The 16477-nt window shown below is 43.5% G+C and overlaps 1 protein-coding gene across 2 annotated transcripts in view; it reads left to right on the top strand.

Moving 5' to 3' along the window:
- The window catches only part of PSD3 (pleckstrin and Sec7 domain containing 3), a 536273-nt gene that overhangs the window by 213253 nt on the left and 306543 nt on the right, over window positions 1-16477 (top strand). For both annotated transcript variants that reach the window (XM_036011513.1, XM_028526436.2), the window contains one exon: window positions 1287-1395. In XM_036011513.1, coding sequence (XP_035867406.1) covers window positions 1287-1395 — 109 coding nt within the window. The remainder of the gene's footprint in view (window positions 1-1286; window positions 1396-16477) is intronic.

The following is a 16477-nucleotide window of genomic DNA, read 5'->3' as shown; positions in this document are numbered from 1 at the left end:
AGTGTACAAGAGCAAAGAGAGGCCTGCCCATGGAGTCTGTCTGCGGTAGGGTGACGGAGTTCATCATAACCTTCTCGGTTCAGGAGTTCGTCATAACATAATCACGGGCCTCCTAACTGCTGCCGGTCATTTCTGTTCCAAAGGGTAGAAAAGGTGTCAGAAAGTTCCCTCTTTGAGGTGGCTGTCTGGTTGCTGATGAAACTCCTCACATTCCTCTCTCCTAAAGTGAACGGTCATTTGCTGCTCAGACACAGGAAAGATGTCTCATTAAATTAGAGGGTGGGGACCAGTGTGGGTAATGCCTGGGTCCGAATGACTCCTTGATGGGACGAGGTCAGCTTTGTGTTTTGGGATTTCTCCTTCATTACTTTTAATTAATCCTAGCGGAGAAGATAGGCGCTCCTGATTTTTGTCAGTTACCTAAAGCAACGAAGAGGAAGGTGGTAGGAATTCAGAATCACAATGTGAACCATTTTCACAGTTGCCTTTGTGGTTTTTCTTTCAAATAAGGGACTTCTAAGAATTCCAGAGAGCATTGGGACAGGTGCTCAAATTTAGGACAATTAGAGTAAATGGGATGCCTGGCTCTTCTGTGCCTTGTTTCGCTGAATGGGATTCCTGATTGAATAAAAATGTGATCAGTTTTGAGGAAAGATTCTTTGGTTGGCACACTTTAGCAGACCCCTACACATGGCAGAAACATTCCTTCTGTGGGCTGTGGGTAATGGTAATTATTTGGAAAATGATGTGTCTAAAATTAAATACAATTTTCTCATTGTAAAAAGGTTATTATGTAAACCTAACTTAAAAATTTCTACCGTAATTCTGCTTACCAATCCAACCGAACTCTTCATATTTTTCTTATCCCCCTACACACATGTTCATGTGTTTATCTGTTCAAAGACAGGGTCCAACAGAAGTAACGCCTACTTGAGTGTGATTGTAGGGTAATAATATCGGTGTAATGATTTATAGTTTTAATTTGAACATTTCACCTAAAATGTCATATGGTGTGCTTGAGTGTGATATTGTTATGTTACAGACTTGCATGCTTAGGATTTTGTAGTGAAAGATTGTGTAATAAAAAGGGACCGGACCCTGTGTAGTTGTGATCTCGCAGTCATCATCTTGTCTCTGACTTCTGTCAGGGTACATTTCTCTCGTTTCTTTTTTTTTAGTGGTTGTATAGCACTCTATCAAGTCATAATTCTTAGCCAACTTCTTCTTGGTTGGTTTGCTGTGTGATGTATTTTTAATCATACCTTTGTTTTGTTCTGATTTTGCAGGCAGAGACATTTGTTTGGGGTAACAATGCATCAGCACATTCCCAGAGTGTTGCCAAGGCCAAATATGAATTTTTATTTGGCAGATCTGAAGAGAAAACTCCAGATACTAGTAAGTGTGCCTCTACCCTCCCCCTTCAGGTCACAGATATGAAGCACTACTGAAATTTCAATTCGAGAACTGAGAATTCTTCAAACTACGTAACTACTTGAAATCACCTACAAGAGTCACATTCTATATTTCTGAATTCTACATCTTAGGAAGACTGTTTTTATGTGTAATTAAAGCAGACCTGTTTCACATAAGTAGAAAGGCAGCAATGCAGGTGGAATGTGGGAGGAAAAAAAGATGATAAAGGGAATATTAGCATGTATGGAGAATTGGGAAATTCCCCCACACGTTGTGTGTGGTCAGGAGGAGCCTGGGCTCTGGATCAGGTGCTTCCTGAGTTTGAAATCCCTGACTTTGAAATCTGGCCCTTCACCTTGTCAGGTGTATGACCTCGAGTAAGTTATCTAATCTGTTTGTGGCTTAGTTTCCTATCTGGAAAATGAGATTGTAATGATACCTGTTTCAGAATTCTTTTGAGGGTTAAGTAAACTGACAAATGTAAGGATCTCAGAAGCATGCTCTGCATGCACTAACTGCTGTGAAAGTGTTTGCTGCTGTTATCATCATCATCATCGTTGTGGTTGTGTCCCTGACCTTTGAATTGACGTTTGGAAGAACAGACCTGACTTTCTTCACTATCTGAGACTTGATTTCTGTTTTGGGTAGAAAAGGAATCTGACATAATGTAGTTGTTGTTCAGTTGAAAAAGTCAAATAATAACTATACATTTCTGACATGTTAGGTGGGATTATTTAGTGGACCCCATGATATTTGGGTATATTAAGAATGCAGTGAGTATGCAGCCATTTAATAATTCCTTTTACCTTAATGAATACTTACTAGTATTTCAATAGTTGGGGACTGTTGGTAAAGCTTAAAGCAACTAAGTTACTTTTAAAACATCTTTTTGCCTTTATAACAGGTCCCAGTTTGCTGTTTACCATGTGGCATGCATACCTAACTCTTCTGGGCGCTAGGTTTGGGGCACGTAGTCATCTGTTCACTATTATCAGAGAGGGAATACTGATTCCAGTCACTCCAGTGCTGTTGAAAACTCCTTGACATAGCCTTAACTTTGCATACCACATTGTGATTTTGTGCTGATCAAGCATTTTTGGCTTTGATAACACAGGATTTTTACTTTGCTTTGTAAATCAAATGTCTGCATAGTCATCTGACTTATTGATGTGTGAGTTTGGTTCATCTTTCCTCACAGGCTTTGAGTTGTTTTCCCTGTGTACCTGAGGCAAATCAAAATGATATTTGAAACCTGTTCCTTATTTGCCTTGGTAAGAAATGGGTGTTACTATTTGTTGAGTGTGAGGTTATTCTGCAGGTGTGAATGTATGCATGCATTTGTTGAACAAATACATTTAATGGGCACCTACTGTGTGCTGGGCACTGTGAGGGCGCAAAGAAGTAGAAGATGCAGTTCTTGACGTTCAGCGGCTTATTCCTCATTCAGGGAGAAATGTGTTGGTACGTGACTGAAGGAAGGGAACGGTCACTTTCAGCTGTGCTGTGGTGACTTCGTGGAGGAGGGGAAGTCGAACTTGTTTGTAAGAACTAGGATTCTGATTAATAGAGTTTTGGGACAGGGCAGGTTGTGAGCAAAGGTGTGGTAGCAGAAAATATCAGTTGTTTGATGAACAGGGAGGGGACCAGCCTGGTTGGTTTGCAAAGCCTATCAGCGAGAGAAAGGTTTAGAAAGATAACCATTACCAAAGGGGCAGAATCCTGCAGGGCCCTGTAAGGCAGGGGAAAGAATTTGCATTTTATCCAGGCATGCAAAAAGGAAGTGCCAGGTTCTGTTTTAGAGAGATTAATCAAGGTGGATTGATCAGGAAATTGGAGTGGGCAACAGATGCTGTTCCTTACCATAGGAAGGTAAAAGGCAAATTTGTATTGACTTTTTGAAAAGTCCTCTTTTCCTGTATTCACAAAGAAATGATGGCATATTTTTATCATTTCAAAAATACCCTTGAAGTTTATTTTTATAGACCATTCATCTGTCGTCAAAATACTGCCCAAACTCAGAGGACCGTAGGCAGAGGTAGTAGAGAGTAGGATCGTGTTTCTGCTTGAATTTGATTGACAGACATGCCTGTTCCCATGCACAGCTTTTTAAAAGTGGGTTAAAGAAGTGACTTTAACAGTCTTAGTGTTCCAGAAACAGCCTGCTGGAGACATGGAAATGCTCGCAGTGACTTCTGAATGCATCTCCAGTGATAGGCAGGGGCACCGCCCGAGACCAGTGAGGTCAGTGGGGTCATGAGCCCCAGTTAGGCCCAAGGAAAGTGTGGCTGCTGTAGGAAGAGAGACTTAGACTTGGCCACTGAGTGGGGTTGCAGGCGGGAGGTTCTAGGAAAGACAGGTCAGGATTTTTTGCAAGCTGTTGCTTATTTCGGAGATCTGAATCAGTGACCATTGTTTAGGGTATTGGATGGAGTATGGAAGGACATGTGAACAGTGGGAAGAATCCCAAGGCTGGGATCTAAAATATGGATTCTCATCTGTTCGTCAACATAGTGAAAGGAAAGAGGGGGCCTTGCTTCTCTGTTTCTCTGCTCCTCTCTGGGAGCTGTTGCAGCTTTCAGGAGCTGTTCAAGGGCCAGAGCAATAGTCGGTAATTATCGAGAGGCTCTGGGCTGTCTGTGACATCAGAAGGTCGCGAGTCATTAGTGGTGAAACAGGAAAAGACACTGGAGTTCGGGCTGCCTGTCACTACAAGACCCAGTAAGCAGAGACAGGGATTGAATCTCTATGGGTGCTTTATTCAGATGCCCAGTGACCTGCAAAGATGGCGGGATCAGACCCTAACAGACCATCTTAAATTCCACTTTAAAATGGCCCTTTTTTATATGGAGAACAAAGTATAGGTAAGGGGTTTGGAATTCAGGGAAAAGTTAATTGGATGAAAAAAAAACAACTTCAGCATTCTCCCCCTGGGTGGTCTTAAGCTGTGCCCCAGGCGGTGGTCATCTCACCATGGAGGACAAGGGCTCAGATACCATCTTGAACTGCTTGTAGTCCTCCTGAGGCACAAAGGTGGAGCTGCTTATGGTCTCCTGGAGTCAGGGTGGGTCATACCTTCAGTTCCTGGAACAAAAGTTTTTACATGCATTGATCACTAAGCTTATTAGCTATTACTTAAACTAAACTTTTCCAACTCTTAAGTCTTAAGTGTCAGTGGTAGGTTCACCTCTTCCACTCCAATATTATGGGAGCTGCAAAGCAAAAAAAGAGGGCCCGTGGGAGCCTCACCTGGGGCTAACCACCAGGCCTGTATCTGTGAGCAGAGGGGTGGTGGTGCCTCCTGGACTTGCCAGTCCCACACACGCCCCTCCTCTTGAGACTGCTGCACTTCTGCTGCCAGCAGGGCTTTCCTGAACTGTGCAGGTGGAGTCCATCGAATGGGGTGAGTGCAGGGGTGGGGGGTGACTTCATTGTGGGAAAGGGCATTCTTTGAAGTGTTCCTAAGGCAGTATCAGATGGCCAGGGTCACTGGTCTCTCTCTTTGGTCAAAGACCAGGAAGAAGAAATACTTGAGAGAGCCTCTGAAGAAGACTAAGACTTCCCCAGTTGCAGGGAGGACAAGTGACTGATGGAGGTGTGTGAGGAAGTGGCGAGGCCGGGGGCAGGGGTGGGGGGGTGGGGGCTGCTAAGAGGAGGAATCAACTGACTTCTTAGATTAACTCTTAGAAGTTTACAAAGTCTCACTCCTGTGTTTTCTATTGATTTTTAAACTTTTTATTGATTTTTTTTTCTTGACAGAGGGAGAGAGAGATCGATTTGTTGTTCCCCTTATTCATGGTTTCATTGGTTGATTCTTATATGTACCCTGACCGGGAATTGAACCTGCAACCCTGCATATCAATCAGTACATTGCTCTAACCTACTGAGCTAGTCAGCCAGGGTTGTCTTAACTTTTCTTTTACAGGGCTTATAGCATTTATGTTCTGTTCTGTAACTATAACAAAATCTTCTTGTGTTTAGTCTCTACAGGTTCACTCAAACCATTTAAAATGTAGCATCAGCATGTACAGGATGCAGCATCCAAGTAGTGTAGTTGGACCTTGAGTGAAGAAATAGATCTTGTGTCCCTAACCTTTTCTGTTCTAGGGACAGTACAGCCAACCTGAGCAGAGAGGAGAAAGATCAAGGGAGGAGGTAGCAGATTGTTACAGTTTGTTGTTTCATTGTTAGGTCTTCACTTTATCACTAGATATAACTCTATTATTTGTAACTGGCCATTCATTTTCACTTTGAGGACATTCTTCTTAGAACCTTCTGACAACTTGTTCTAGATTGTGCCATACGTTTTCTAGGCCTTTGTGCCACTGTTCTCCTTCCTCTTTGACAGAGTTCTTTATTGCATTCCTAATTAGATGTACTGCTCCTTGGATTCCATGCTGCATTCTTAGAATTTTTTTTCCTGTAGTGTATCACTTAGTAATATTTTCAGAGAGGTTCTGGGATGAGTAACATTCTTACAACTTTGTATGTCTGAAAGTGACTATTTTGTTTTTATGCTTCCTTGCTCGTTTCTTTGGAATTGAAGTCCAGGTTCAGCTCACTTCCCTTCAGAAGTCAGGAGCGTTGTTTTGCTCTCCGGGGGCACCCATTGGGCCTGGACTGCTGCTTGCTCCTTTGCGTCTGCTCTGCTCCTCCCTGGACACTCTGAAGGGTTCTCTTTACCCAGCCCTCTGACATGTCAGGGGGTGTGACATCTGGAAATGTTCCTTCTATTTTTTTTTAAATTATTCCCCCTCTATTTTTTAATGGTTTTTACTTCTGAAATTCCTATAGATTGATGTTGGTTCTCCCGGATTATATTAAGTTTATATGTCTCTCAATTTTTTTCTCCTGTTTTAAAATATCACCTTCTGCCCTGGCTGGTGTGGCTCAGTGGATTGAGTTCTGGCCTGAGAACCAAAGGGGCACTGATTTGATTCTCAGTCAGGGCACATGCCTGGGCTGCAGGTCAGGTCTTCAGTAGAGCGTGTGCAAGAGGCAACCACACATTGATGTTACTCTCCCTCTCTTCCTCCCTTCCCCTCTCTCTAAAAATAAGATTTTATGTATTTATTTTTAGAGAGGGAAGGGAGGGAGAAAGAGAGAGAGAGAAAGAAACATCAACGTGCGGTTGCTGGGGGTCATGGCCTGCAACCCAGGCATGTGCCCTGACTGGGAATCAAACCTGCGACACTTTGGTTCGCAGCCCGCGCTCAATCCACTGAGCTACACCAGCCGGGGCAAATCTTTAAAAAATAAAATAAAATATCCCCTTCTATTCTTTCTAGGAATATTTTTATTTTGATAATCATATTTATAATTTCAAGAGCTCATTCCCATTCTGTGATCACTCAGTTTTCATCACACTCTGTTCTTTTATGGATTCATTACAGTCTTGAATATCTCTAAAGAATTAATTAGAATTTATTTTCTAAGTCCACCTTCTGGTTCTGCAGTTCTGCTTCATCCAGTGTCAGTTCTACTTCATTAAGTTTTGGAAATTCTCTTGAGAGCCACTGCTTTTCCTCGAATGTCTGTTGGAGTTTGTTTTTCCATTCCTAAATGTGAATGAAAAACCGAGCTCCCAAATATAGAGAGCTGGGGTTTCTCTGTGTGTGCGGACTTGGTGCCCCCACAGGCCTCTTCTCTGTATGCGGAGGACCCTGAGCAGACTCCCAGCGAGGTCAGGGAAGTTGTGCAGGGGCAGATGGGTGTGCTGCCTGCTGATTACACCCAGGCCAAGGGTCTGGTGCCAGCAGCAAGCTTCTGGGTAAGAGAGGAAGAAGGGAGGGGGCCCATGTGGGAAGCTGTTCTCTGGATAATTCTTCAGTTAATTACAGCTGACATCTGTTCTTCTTCCCATTCCAGGTATGGACACCTGCCAACTCTGGGCTTTTAGCTTCTCTGTGGCTCTGCTGTTAGGATGACTGGGGCTTTCTGGGTTAGTGTGGGTTGTGACTTCTGCTGCATTTTGTCTCTGGTTGTCATCCTATCCCTTTTAGTATGACAGACTCATTAAAATCTCTAGCTTTAATCATGTTGCTCTTTCTGTCAGCACTGTTATGAATTTATTTACTTTTGAAATTTGAAATAGGCCTTAGAAGAAGCAAACTTCTGTCCCACTGCCATAGTGACCCAGAAGCCTAAATAATTCTTTATCTTCTTCAGTTTTATTGTAACTGACAAACAACATTGCATAAGTTTAAGGCATCCGGTGTACTGATTTGATATATGTATACGCTGTGAAATGATTACCATGTTAAGGTCAGTTATCATGTCTATCACTTCATGGGGTTGCCTTTCTGCGTGTGTATCCAGTGAGCACATTTAGAAGATAACGCCCTTCTGAAGATACCACACAAAGTCCATTTCTGACCACAGTTGAGACCTACTCTCTGAACAGATTTCAGGTATACAGTACAATATTTTTAACTGGAGCCAGCATGCTGTACTTTGTATCTCCAGACTTTATTCATCTTGTAACTGAAGTTCATACCCTTTGGCCAGCATCTCCCTGCTTGCCCCTCTTCCCAGCCCCTGGTAACCACCAGTGTACTCTGTTTCTGCGAGTTTGTCGTTTTTAGATTCCATGTATAAGTGAGATCATCTGGTATTTGTCTTTCTCTGTCTCACTTAACTTAGCATAATGCCCCTAGAGCACATCCATGCTGTTGCAAATGGCAGGTAATACCTCTTGTGGCTGAACAATGTTCCGTTATGTAAACTCACACTTACCCTCCCCCCTCTGATCTTATGTATTCATTCATCTGTCAGTGAACACTTTGGTTCTTTTCATGTCTTGACCATTGTAAATAATACTGCAATGAACATGAAGAGGCAGATACCATTTCAATATACTGACTTTATTTCCTTTAGATACATACCCAGAAGTGATATTGCTTTTTAGTAGCTTTTTGAGATAAATTTATATACTATACAATTAACCCATTTAAAGTGTAAACTTGGTGCTTTTTAGTATGTTCACAGAGTTGTGCATCCACTGCCACATGAACTTTAGTGCATCTTCCTGATGCCAAGAAGACAAGACTGCACTCACTAGCGGTCACTGTCTGTCTCTTCCCTCCACTGGGCAGCCGTTACTTATTTTTGCCTCCATGGAGTTGCTTATTCTGGACACTTCATATCAATGGAATCGTGTGGTATGTGGTCTCTTGTGACCAGCGTTCTCACTCCCCACGTTGTTTCCATCCACGCCATCGCATGTATCACTACTTTGTTCCACAGTGAAAAGCTGTGGGGTGGTGCTCCTTTGTATGGTGGGTAGTCTCCATCTTATCTATGGATCATTTGGTGGACATTTGATCGCTTCCACTTTTTGGCCATTATGATCAATTATTGGATCATGTAATGATTATATTTTAAACCTTTTGAGGAGCTTCTAAATTGTTTTCCACAGTGGCTGTACCATTTTACGTTCCCACCAGTGGTCTGTGTGGATTCTTGTTTCTCTACATTCTCACTAACACTTACCATCATTTTTATTATGAACAGTTATAGCCATCCTAGTGGACCTGAAGCGGCGTCTCATTGTGGTTTCAATGTGCATTTCCTGAATGATAATGAGCATCTTTTCATGTGCCTATTGACTTGTTCATATTTTCTTTGGAGATATGTCAGTTCAGATCCTTTGCCCAGTTTTTAATTAGTTTGTCTTTTAAGATTGGATTGTAAGAGTTCTTTATATATTCTATATATATCCCTTATAAGAGATATAATTTGCAAATATTTTCTCCCATTGTATGGGTTTTCTTCACTTTCTTGATAGTATCATTTGCAGAACAAATATTTTTAATTTTGCTCAAGTCCAACTTACCCATTTCTTCTTTCATTCCTTGTCCCTTTGGTGACATCTTGATTAAATTATTGCTTAATCCAAGGTCAAGGTTTACTCCTATAGTTTCTTCTAACTTTTATAGCTCTAACTCTTACACTTAGGTTTGGGATCTATTTTGAGATACTTTTTACTTACGGTGTGAAGAACCTGAATAATTCTTAGTGGTAGAATGTGTTGGGTAAACGTAGAGCATCTTACTGATTTGGGTGGACACATTTCCATACACACAGAGTTCCTGGAGAGCAAGATGCAAAGGCAGTGGCATCGCTGCTTGGCCTCACTCACGCTCCCGCGCTCATCTTGTGAAGGGTCAGAGGACTCAGGGAAGCGAGGAGGAGTCGTTGCCTCAGGAAAAGTGTGGCTGGGTATAGAAAATGCCAACTATGCAAAGCAACAAGGACAAACCCACTACTTCTAGGGCCTTCTGTTGAGTTATTTTCTTGTCTCCACCTCAGATACGAGTTGGTTTATAATTTTATGCCTATTCTTTTAGTAAATCCTCTGTTTTTGGCACATATTCTTTTTAGTTTGCTCTTCCCTTTCTACCTCCCAGCCTCCATTCCACCCATTATGGAAAGGAAAAAATTATTATACAGTACAATGCACAAGTATATATTAGACTGGCTCAGCATCCCTTGGCCTTTATTAAGTTGGCCAGATGGCCTCTATTATTTTAGCTATTCTGCAGAGTCTGCCTGGTCAGCAGTAATTTTTAGTGGTAAGTTTCGGCATGGCAGAGTGGGCCAGGGAGGGACTGTACACGTTCCCTTTGGCTGCGATGAGTCGGTGTTCTCACCTCATCCCACCTCGGCCCACACCTTCACACACTGAGCGCCCTCATTGGGGCAGCCTGGGGTTCCGCATACTGGGAAAGCTAAGGGTGCAAAAATCAGTCTGGAGGGCCTGCTGGAAAGCTTATTCCTATTGTCTATTCAGAACATACTTTAATTTTCTCTAGGAGACTCATTATTTTTGAACCAGCGTTCATTGTAGTTTTTTTAAAGCAGCTATTGAAAAGCTGAGGAGCAGGATTTGACTTTTTTGAGAGTGGGATCAGATCAGCTTTGGTACCGCACTGGAACAGCACCTCGCCATTAGAACAGAGAGCTTTTATCTCCAAAAATGTGCAGCACCAAATGTAATTGAGGTCAAAGTTTGTACATGCACTTATTAGTCATTAAGGATTCATTTTTAAAGATTTTCCTCTTCGTGTGTTTTATACGGGAGCGCTAGTCTTCTCTTGACTTACAGAACTCTTTGAGTGCTATTAGGGTGTTCTAGAATAAATTTGGGTTCTTGAGATGGGTCCCGGAATAAAATTTTTTATTGTCAGGTGTACAGACTGCTTTAGACAGTAAGCGTTTAGCAGGGTCTCCCTTCATTGTTCCTTAAATCTAGCATCTAATCTTAAGTTTCATTTTGTGAGGTATCTTTTCCCTTTTATTTTGTAAAGCAAAGGTCGCATCCTGGCATCTTTCTTGTTTTATTTGGTCTAGCCAGTGTGTTGTGAAAGCATTGAGCTAACTTCTAAAAATTGGGAGATTTTGTGTAAAATCCCAGATTTTGAACTTCTGTTGAAAAATCTGAGACTTCAGCACTGAGTGGGCATTATCACTGGTGCAAAACAAACAGCAGCGGGAGCCTTGGGAGCTCAGGCGCCCCGGTTTGCAGTCGGCTCGGCCCCCTCCTGTGTTGTCTCCTGCTTTGCATTATGTTCCTCCCAAAGCGCGAAGGCGCTTGGGCTTCTGGTCTCTGCTTTAAAGTCATGCTAGCATATGACTTTACACTTTCGGTCATGGTTCCCGGTCACAGTTCTCATTATGTCATGTTTTGCGACCCTGAATAGCACCCACCAAGACTTTGGGAAACCTGGCAGTTTTTCTTCTTTCTCTTAAAAAGAGCATCCAAATTGTATAACGTTCAGGAGCCACAAAACTGGATCTAAGCTTGTCAGCCAGAGAGTTTATAGACCTTTGGAAAAGAGTAAGAGTCTTGGTTCCCCTCCTCTCCAGGTCTGTGCAATTAGAATCTGTGGTCTGGGGACCCGGCAGTCACGGACCCATGCATCTCTCCGTTTTTCGGCAGCTCCAGATGGTGAATGTGGTGGACGCTCAGACTTAAGAACTACTGTATTTAAAAGGTAATTACTTGAGCTGTTTATAAACCATCTGAGTACTAAAAGGACTCATTGTGAAATTCTTTAATACCTTGAACTATCGTGTGACATTCAGAGCTGAAGTGCATGGGTACCACTGCCAATTGGAGTGAAACCGGGTACGTGAGAGGACATCTCTGAAACTGAAATGTAATGTCAATAGGAAAACGTGCTTTGATTGTAAAAGAATAGCGTGCATTAGTTTTTCAGGAATTTATGAAGAGGGTCTCATATCTGTGATGGCTGTACATTCATGTGGGATTTCACCATCCATTTCTGTTATGCTCATATTCATGTAAATATTTGCTTTGGCAAGTTTTTGTACAGGTGGAATCAGGCAGAGCTTCTGGAGTCAATATGATGTGAGACAGCAGCACAGGGCAGAAGTAATACTGCAGCTGGATACAAGTGCCCCTGTCCTGATTGCTTTCGGAGGTTGAACAGTTGTACTAAAGCAGGGTTTTTGGAACTTTGTGGGGATATTTTTAAATGTCACAATGATTGGGAGTGAGGGTGGCTACTGGTCTTACGTGGGCAAGGCCAGGGATGCTGGGAGTGCGAGGGTAGTGTTGTGCAGGAAGAGTTGTTGCATGTGCTGCTTGTGTTTGTCCACTGGGCACTCACGTAGGGGAAACATGTGCTTCTGGTGATCTGGACTTAGGGTATAGAAACAAATTTTTTGCCTGTTTTTTTTTTCACTAGTGAGTTTTTAAGGACTGTAACTGCCATGTGAGTCCAGGGAAGATTTTATAGTCGTACCCCCTTATCTACAGTGGATACTTTCCATGACCCCCACAGGATGCCTGAAACTGCAGATACACTGAATCCTGTGTATACTCTGTTTTCTCCTATATGTACATATCTGTGGTAGTTTGTATAAATTAGGTACAGCCAGAGGTTAACAATTACCAATAATGAAGTAGAACATTATAACGATATATTGTAATGAAAGTTAATGGGAATGTGGTATCTCTCAAAATACCTTATCGTACAGTGCTTACTCTTCGTTGTCTTGTGATGACCTGAGATAATAAAATGCTGCCATGACGATATAAAGTAGGTGAAGGAGACGTTGTTAAGTGAAAGACACAAGCACCGTGACACCTTCACACCCGCTCTGAGAACCGAGAAGACGGCTGCTGTGTGACTGGCTAGTGGTCAGGCGGCGTGCAGAGTGTGGACACGCTGGGTGAAGGAACGGTCCCCGTCCCAGACAGCATGGAGTGGGACAGAGCAGGATTTCATTGTGTTGCTCAGAATAGCGCACACTTAACACTTATGGATTGTTTATTTCTGGAATTTTCCATTTAATATTTTCAGTCGTTGTTGACTGTGGGTAACTAAACCACACGAGGGAAAACTGCTGAGAAGGTGGGACTACTGTACTTTGTTGTGTTTGGAAATTTCCTAAAAATTGTTCATCATTTCTGAATACCACGTCCCACAAGGCAGTGCTCCTGCTGTTGAGCCATCAACTCAGCACACCGGTGTCAGTCTGCACTTGAACCTGGCTTTCAGGGGGACTCTCCGTTTAAGTACAAGCAGGTGTCTGACCAACTTGAGCATTTCATCTTAGTAAACTGCTGCGTGTACCACATCTAGGAAATCATTGTATTGATTGGTTTGAATTTATATTTAGGCAGGTTATGTTAAGAATGTCACTTCAGAGTAATAAGGGAGGCATTGCCAAATATTTGCTATAAGAAAATACTTTTGCTCTTAAAAAGTTAAAAATTGGTATTTTAAAGCACATTGGATTGACCTGTGGAAGTTTTAAAAATGATTGCTGTGAACCTCCCCAAGAAATGCTAATTGAACAGTGCTCTTGGAACTCTGAGGAGCTCCATGGCCTTTTCCACTCCATGGTGTGCTGAGAAAATGATGTTGTCTCTGTTGCACAGCTGGGGTGAGTGAGGCAGCTGCCCAGGCTGCAGGTGACAGTCCCTGGGGCTTCTGGCAGTCCCTGCCCACCCTGCCTTGTTAGGATTGTGGTATGGACACATGCTTGGGATGCACATTAAACATTTGGATTCTTCTGTTACATTATACATATATCAAATCATCACCTCGTGCGCTTTAACATCTTACAGTTTTATTTGTCACTTATACCTCAATATAGGTGAAAAGCAGCTGAATTCTTGACCCTCACTGCAGTACTATATTTTTCAGACTGTAAGATGCACCCAGGTTTTAGAGGACGAAAATAGGGGAAAAAAATTTGAAGCAAAAAATGTGGTAAAATATTTAATATAAATAACATAATATTTCACCAATGTAAATGTAAACAGAACTCAACAGCAGCATAAACAACTATTATTCCTCCAAGATTTTGGGGAGGTGCATTTTATAGTCTGAAAAATACGGTAATTCTGATTTTGGCATGTGATCCAAAAAGCTACTACCTTAGTGAGCTCCCCAGATGGTTCGGAGCCAGGCAGTTCTTGGACAGCACTGAGCAGTCAGCCCTTCTCCTCAAGGTCATGGGCAATGACTGTGTGGTGTCTGACAGAGACTTTCAACAAGGAAAGGCCAGGCTTCTCCTAAGGGTGGGTGAGGACATGCTCAGAGACTTCTTAGATAGAGTGAAGGCATGAAACTCCTGCTTGGTTGGGTTTGCTCTTCACAGGAAGCAGTTGTCTTCCTGGTATTGGTAGAGGAAATGCTGCTGAGAAACTGAAGCCCAAGAAGAGTTCACCTTGCTCATGTTACATGAACTTGACCTCTGATGGATTCTGTCCTAGGAAGCTGAGCACATTTACAGATAAGGTATAGATCTACACTCTAGTTACTCCTTGAAAATCATGAAGAAAGAGACAAGCGCTAAAAAATTTTGAGGCAAAACCTCCTTTTTAGAAAGGAGAATAAAGCTGATTATAGAGACTGGTGAGTTTAAGGACATCTTTAGACACATTTCACAGGATTATTGAAAGTGTGGGAGAGTAGGGAGTCCTCCCCAGGTATGAGCGGGTGCTGAGGTCTAAAGGAGAAATGGTGGCAACCAGAAGCTGAAGCAGAAGATGCCCAATGGGGTGGGGGGTGGGGTACTTGGAGGGTGGAGGGAGTTTCACAGGTGAGTGAACTACAAGCTGTCTGGGCTGGCTGGAAACCCACACATTAATGTTACTAGCTTTCCTTAAAGGGATATTGTTGCAACACAGTTGGTAAATGCTTCTGGACTGGAAACAGGCCCAGGCAAAGAATCGAGAGGCCTGGGTTTTCATTTATGTCAGGTATCAGATGCCAAAAGCTTCCTTCAAGACAAGTGAAGGCACTCCTGAGGGTGTTTGCTCTTTCAGGATTCAGGAAGATCGATAGTTGCTGGGCTGGAGATGGACAGATAAAGCACACAGTCTGACTGTGGAGTCTGGTCGGGGAAGCGGCCAAGGAATATGATGGTTCCAACATGATGCAGTGCTGCAGTAGTGGATGTGAGGGTAGGGAGCTTTGGGAGGCTGTGGAAGGCACAGCTCAGTTAGACAGGAGGGAAGGCTTCCTGGAGGAGGTGACAACCTGAGCATGTTTTCAAGGGTAAGGTGGATGGGTGCTGGGAAGCGACAGATGAAGCTGCAGTGCCATGAAAACCATGGCTTGTTCTGAGCACTGGTGACAACAGGACAGGGACGAGGGAGGAGGGTCGAGCCAGGCATAGGCCAGGTTACAGTCTTACATGCCATGCTAAAGAGTATGCATTTTAGTGATTAAAAAGATAATGGATTGACTCCACACTTGGGATTTAGGAAATCAGTCTGGAAGTCGGGTGGAGATGGGACGGCAGTGACAGAAAGTGAGACTGGAGACAGCGCACCTTTTTGGGAGGTGCATGCTCTTGCGTGCGCGCGCGCGTGTGCACACACACACACACACACACACACACACACGGCAGTGATTTAAACAAAGTAAGAGTGCCCTCTTCCCTTCCCTGGAAGGAGTCTGGGTGATTCCAAGCTCAGTGGTGGCCCCGGGTGCTGGGCAGTCTGCCCCTCTGTGCCATGCGGTCCGCAGGCCTATTACTGTTCCTGCTCCTTTGGTCTGCCTGCTGGGGCTCTGGCCAGATTCCTGAGAGCAGGGAGGAGGAAGGGGAGGGTCAGAAGGGCAGAGGGGCTTATGCTGTCTGTAAATTAAAGATATTTTTGGAGAAATTACTGCAGAGCACTTTCAGTTACTCCTCATTGTTTAGAACCTGGCACCGTGGCCACAGTTGGCTGCAAGGGAAATGCCAGAAATCTCATCTTTATTCTGAGGGGCCCTGTTCCCAGCTAAAACGTGGGCATTCTGTGACTGAGAGAGGAGGAGTGGCCAGCGGGGTTAGACCACCTCTGTTTCTGCCACACAGGAATGACGATGGGGCTGTGTCAGCGAAGGTGGGGAAAGCCCTGCTGCGGAGACTGAGGTGCTCCCCTGGGCCCCTGAGTGTATGTGGAAGGAGGGCAGGGACGCTGAGGGTGGTGTTGGCCTTGGGCAGCCTTTCAACATGGTACAGGCCTGAAGGAAGAGCAGGGGTGTGGTAGGAAGAAGGATGGCATGTTGGACCAGTCATGTTTGAGATGCCTGTGGCACATTCAGATGCAGATAGTGGCATGTGGATGTGCAGGTCTGGGCCAGAGAGGAGGGGTTTTGCAAGTGGCTGTGATTGCCCCGGAAGCATGTGCAAAATTAAAAAGAGGGCTAAGGTGGCACTGGAGGAAGAAGATTGTTTAAAAAGCAGGCCGAAAGGGAAGTGATTAAAGAAATTCAACTCAATCAGCCAGACAGGCAGGAGGAAAATCAGAATAAAAAGATATTTGGGAAATGAGAGAGGCATTTAAAGAAGAGAGGAATTGCAGAGACACACCATAGATGAGTCCAGTAAGATAAAACCCACAGCGTCTGGCAGTTAGGAGGTAATTGAATGTAATAAAAGAGAGGTGTGTGTGTGTAAGTTCAGATTAAATCTGAATATGGTCATGTGACTGCAAATCGGGGTAGAGTAAACAGTTGCTGTGTCCCTGAAGTGGTGTCTGGGGGTAGAGGCCACATACCCACCCTGTCCCCTCACCCCTTGGTATTTTGCACTTCCG

This window comes from Phyllostomus discolor, chromosome 11 (genome assembly GCF_004126475.2).
Source record: "Phyllostomus discolor isolate MPI-MPIP mPhyDis1 chromosome 11, mPhyDis1.pri.v3, whole genome shotgun sequence".
Taxonomy (NCBI): domain Eukaryota; kingdom Metazoa; phylum Chordata; class Mammalia; order Chiroptera; family Phyllostomidae; genus Phyllostomus; species Phyllostomus discolor.
The sequence above is the reverse complement of the archived record's forward strand: the minus strand, read 5'-3'. Positions and strand labels throughout refer to the sequence as shown.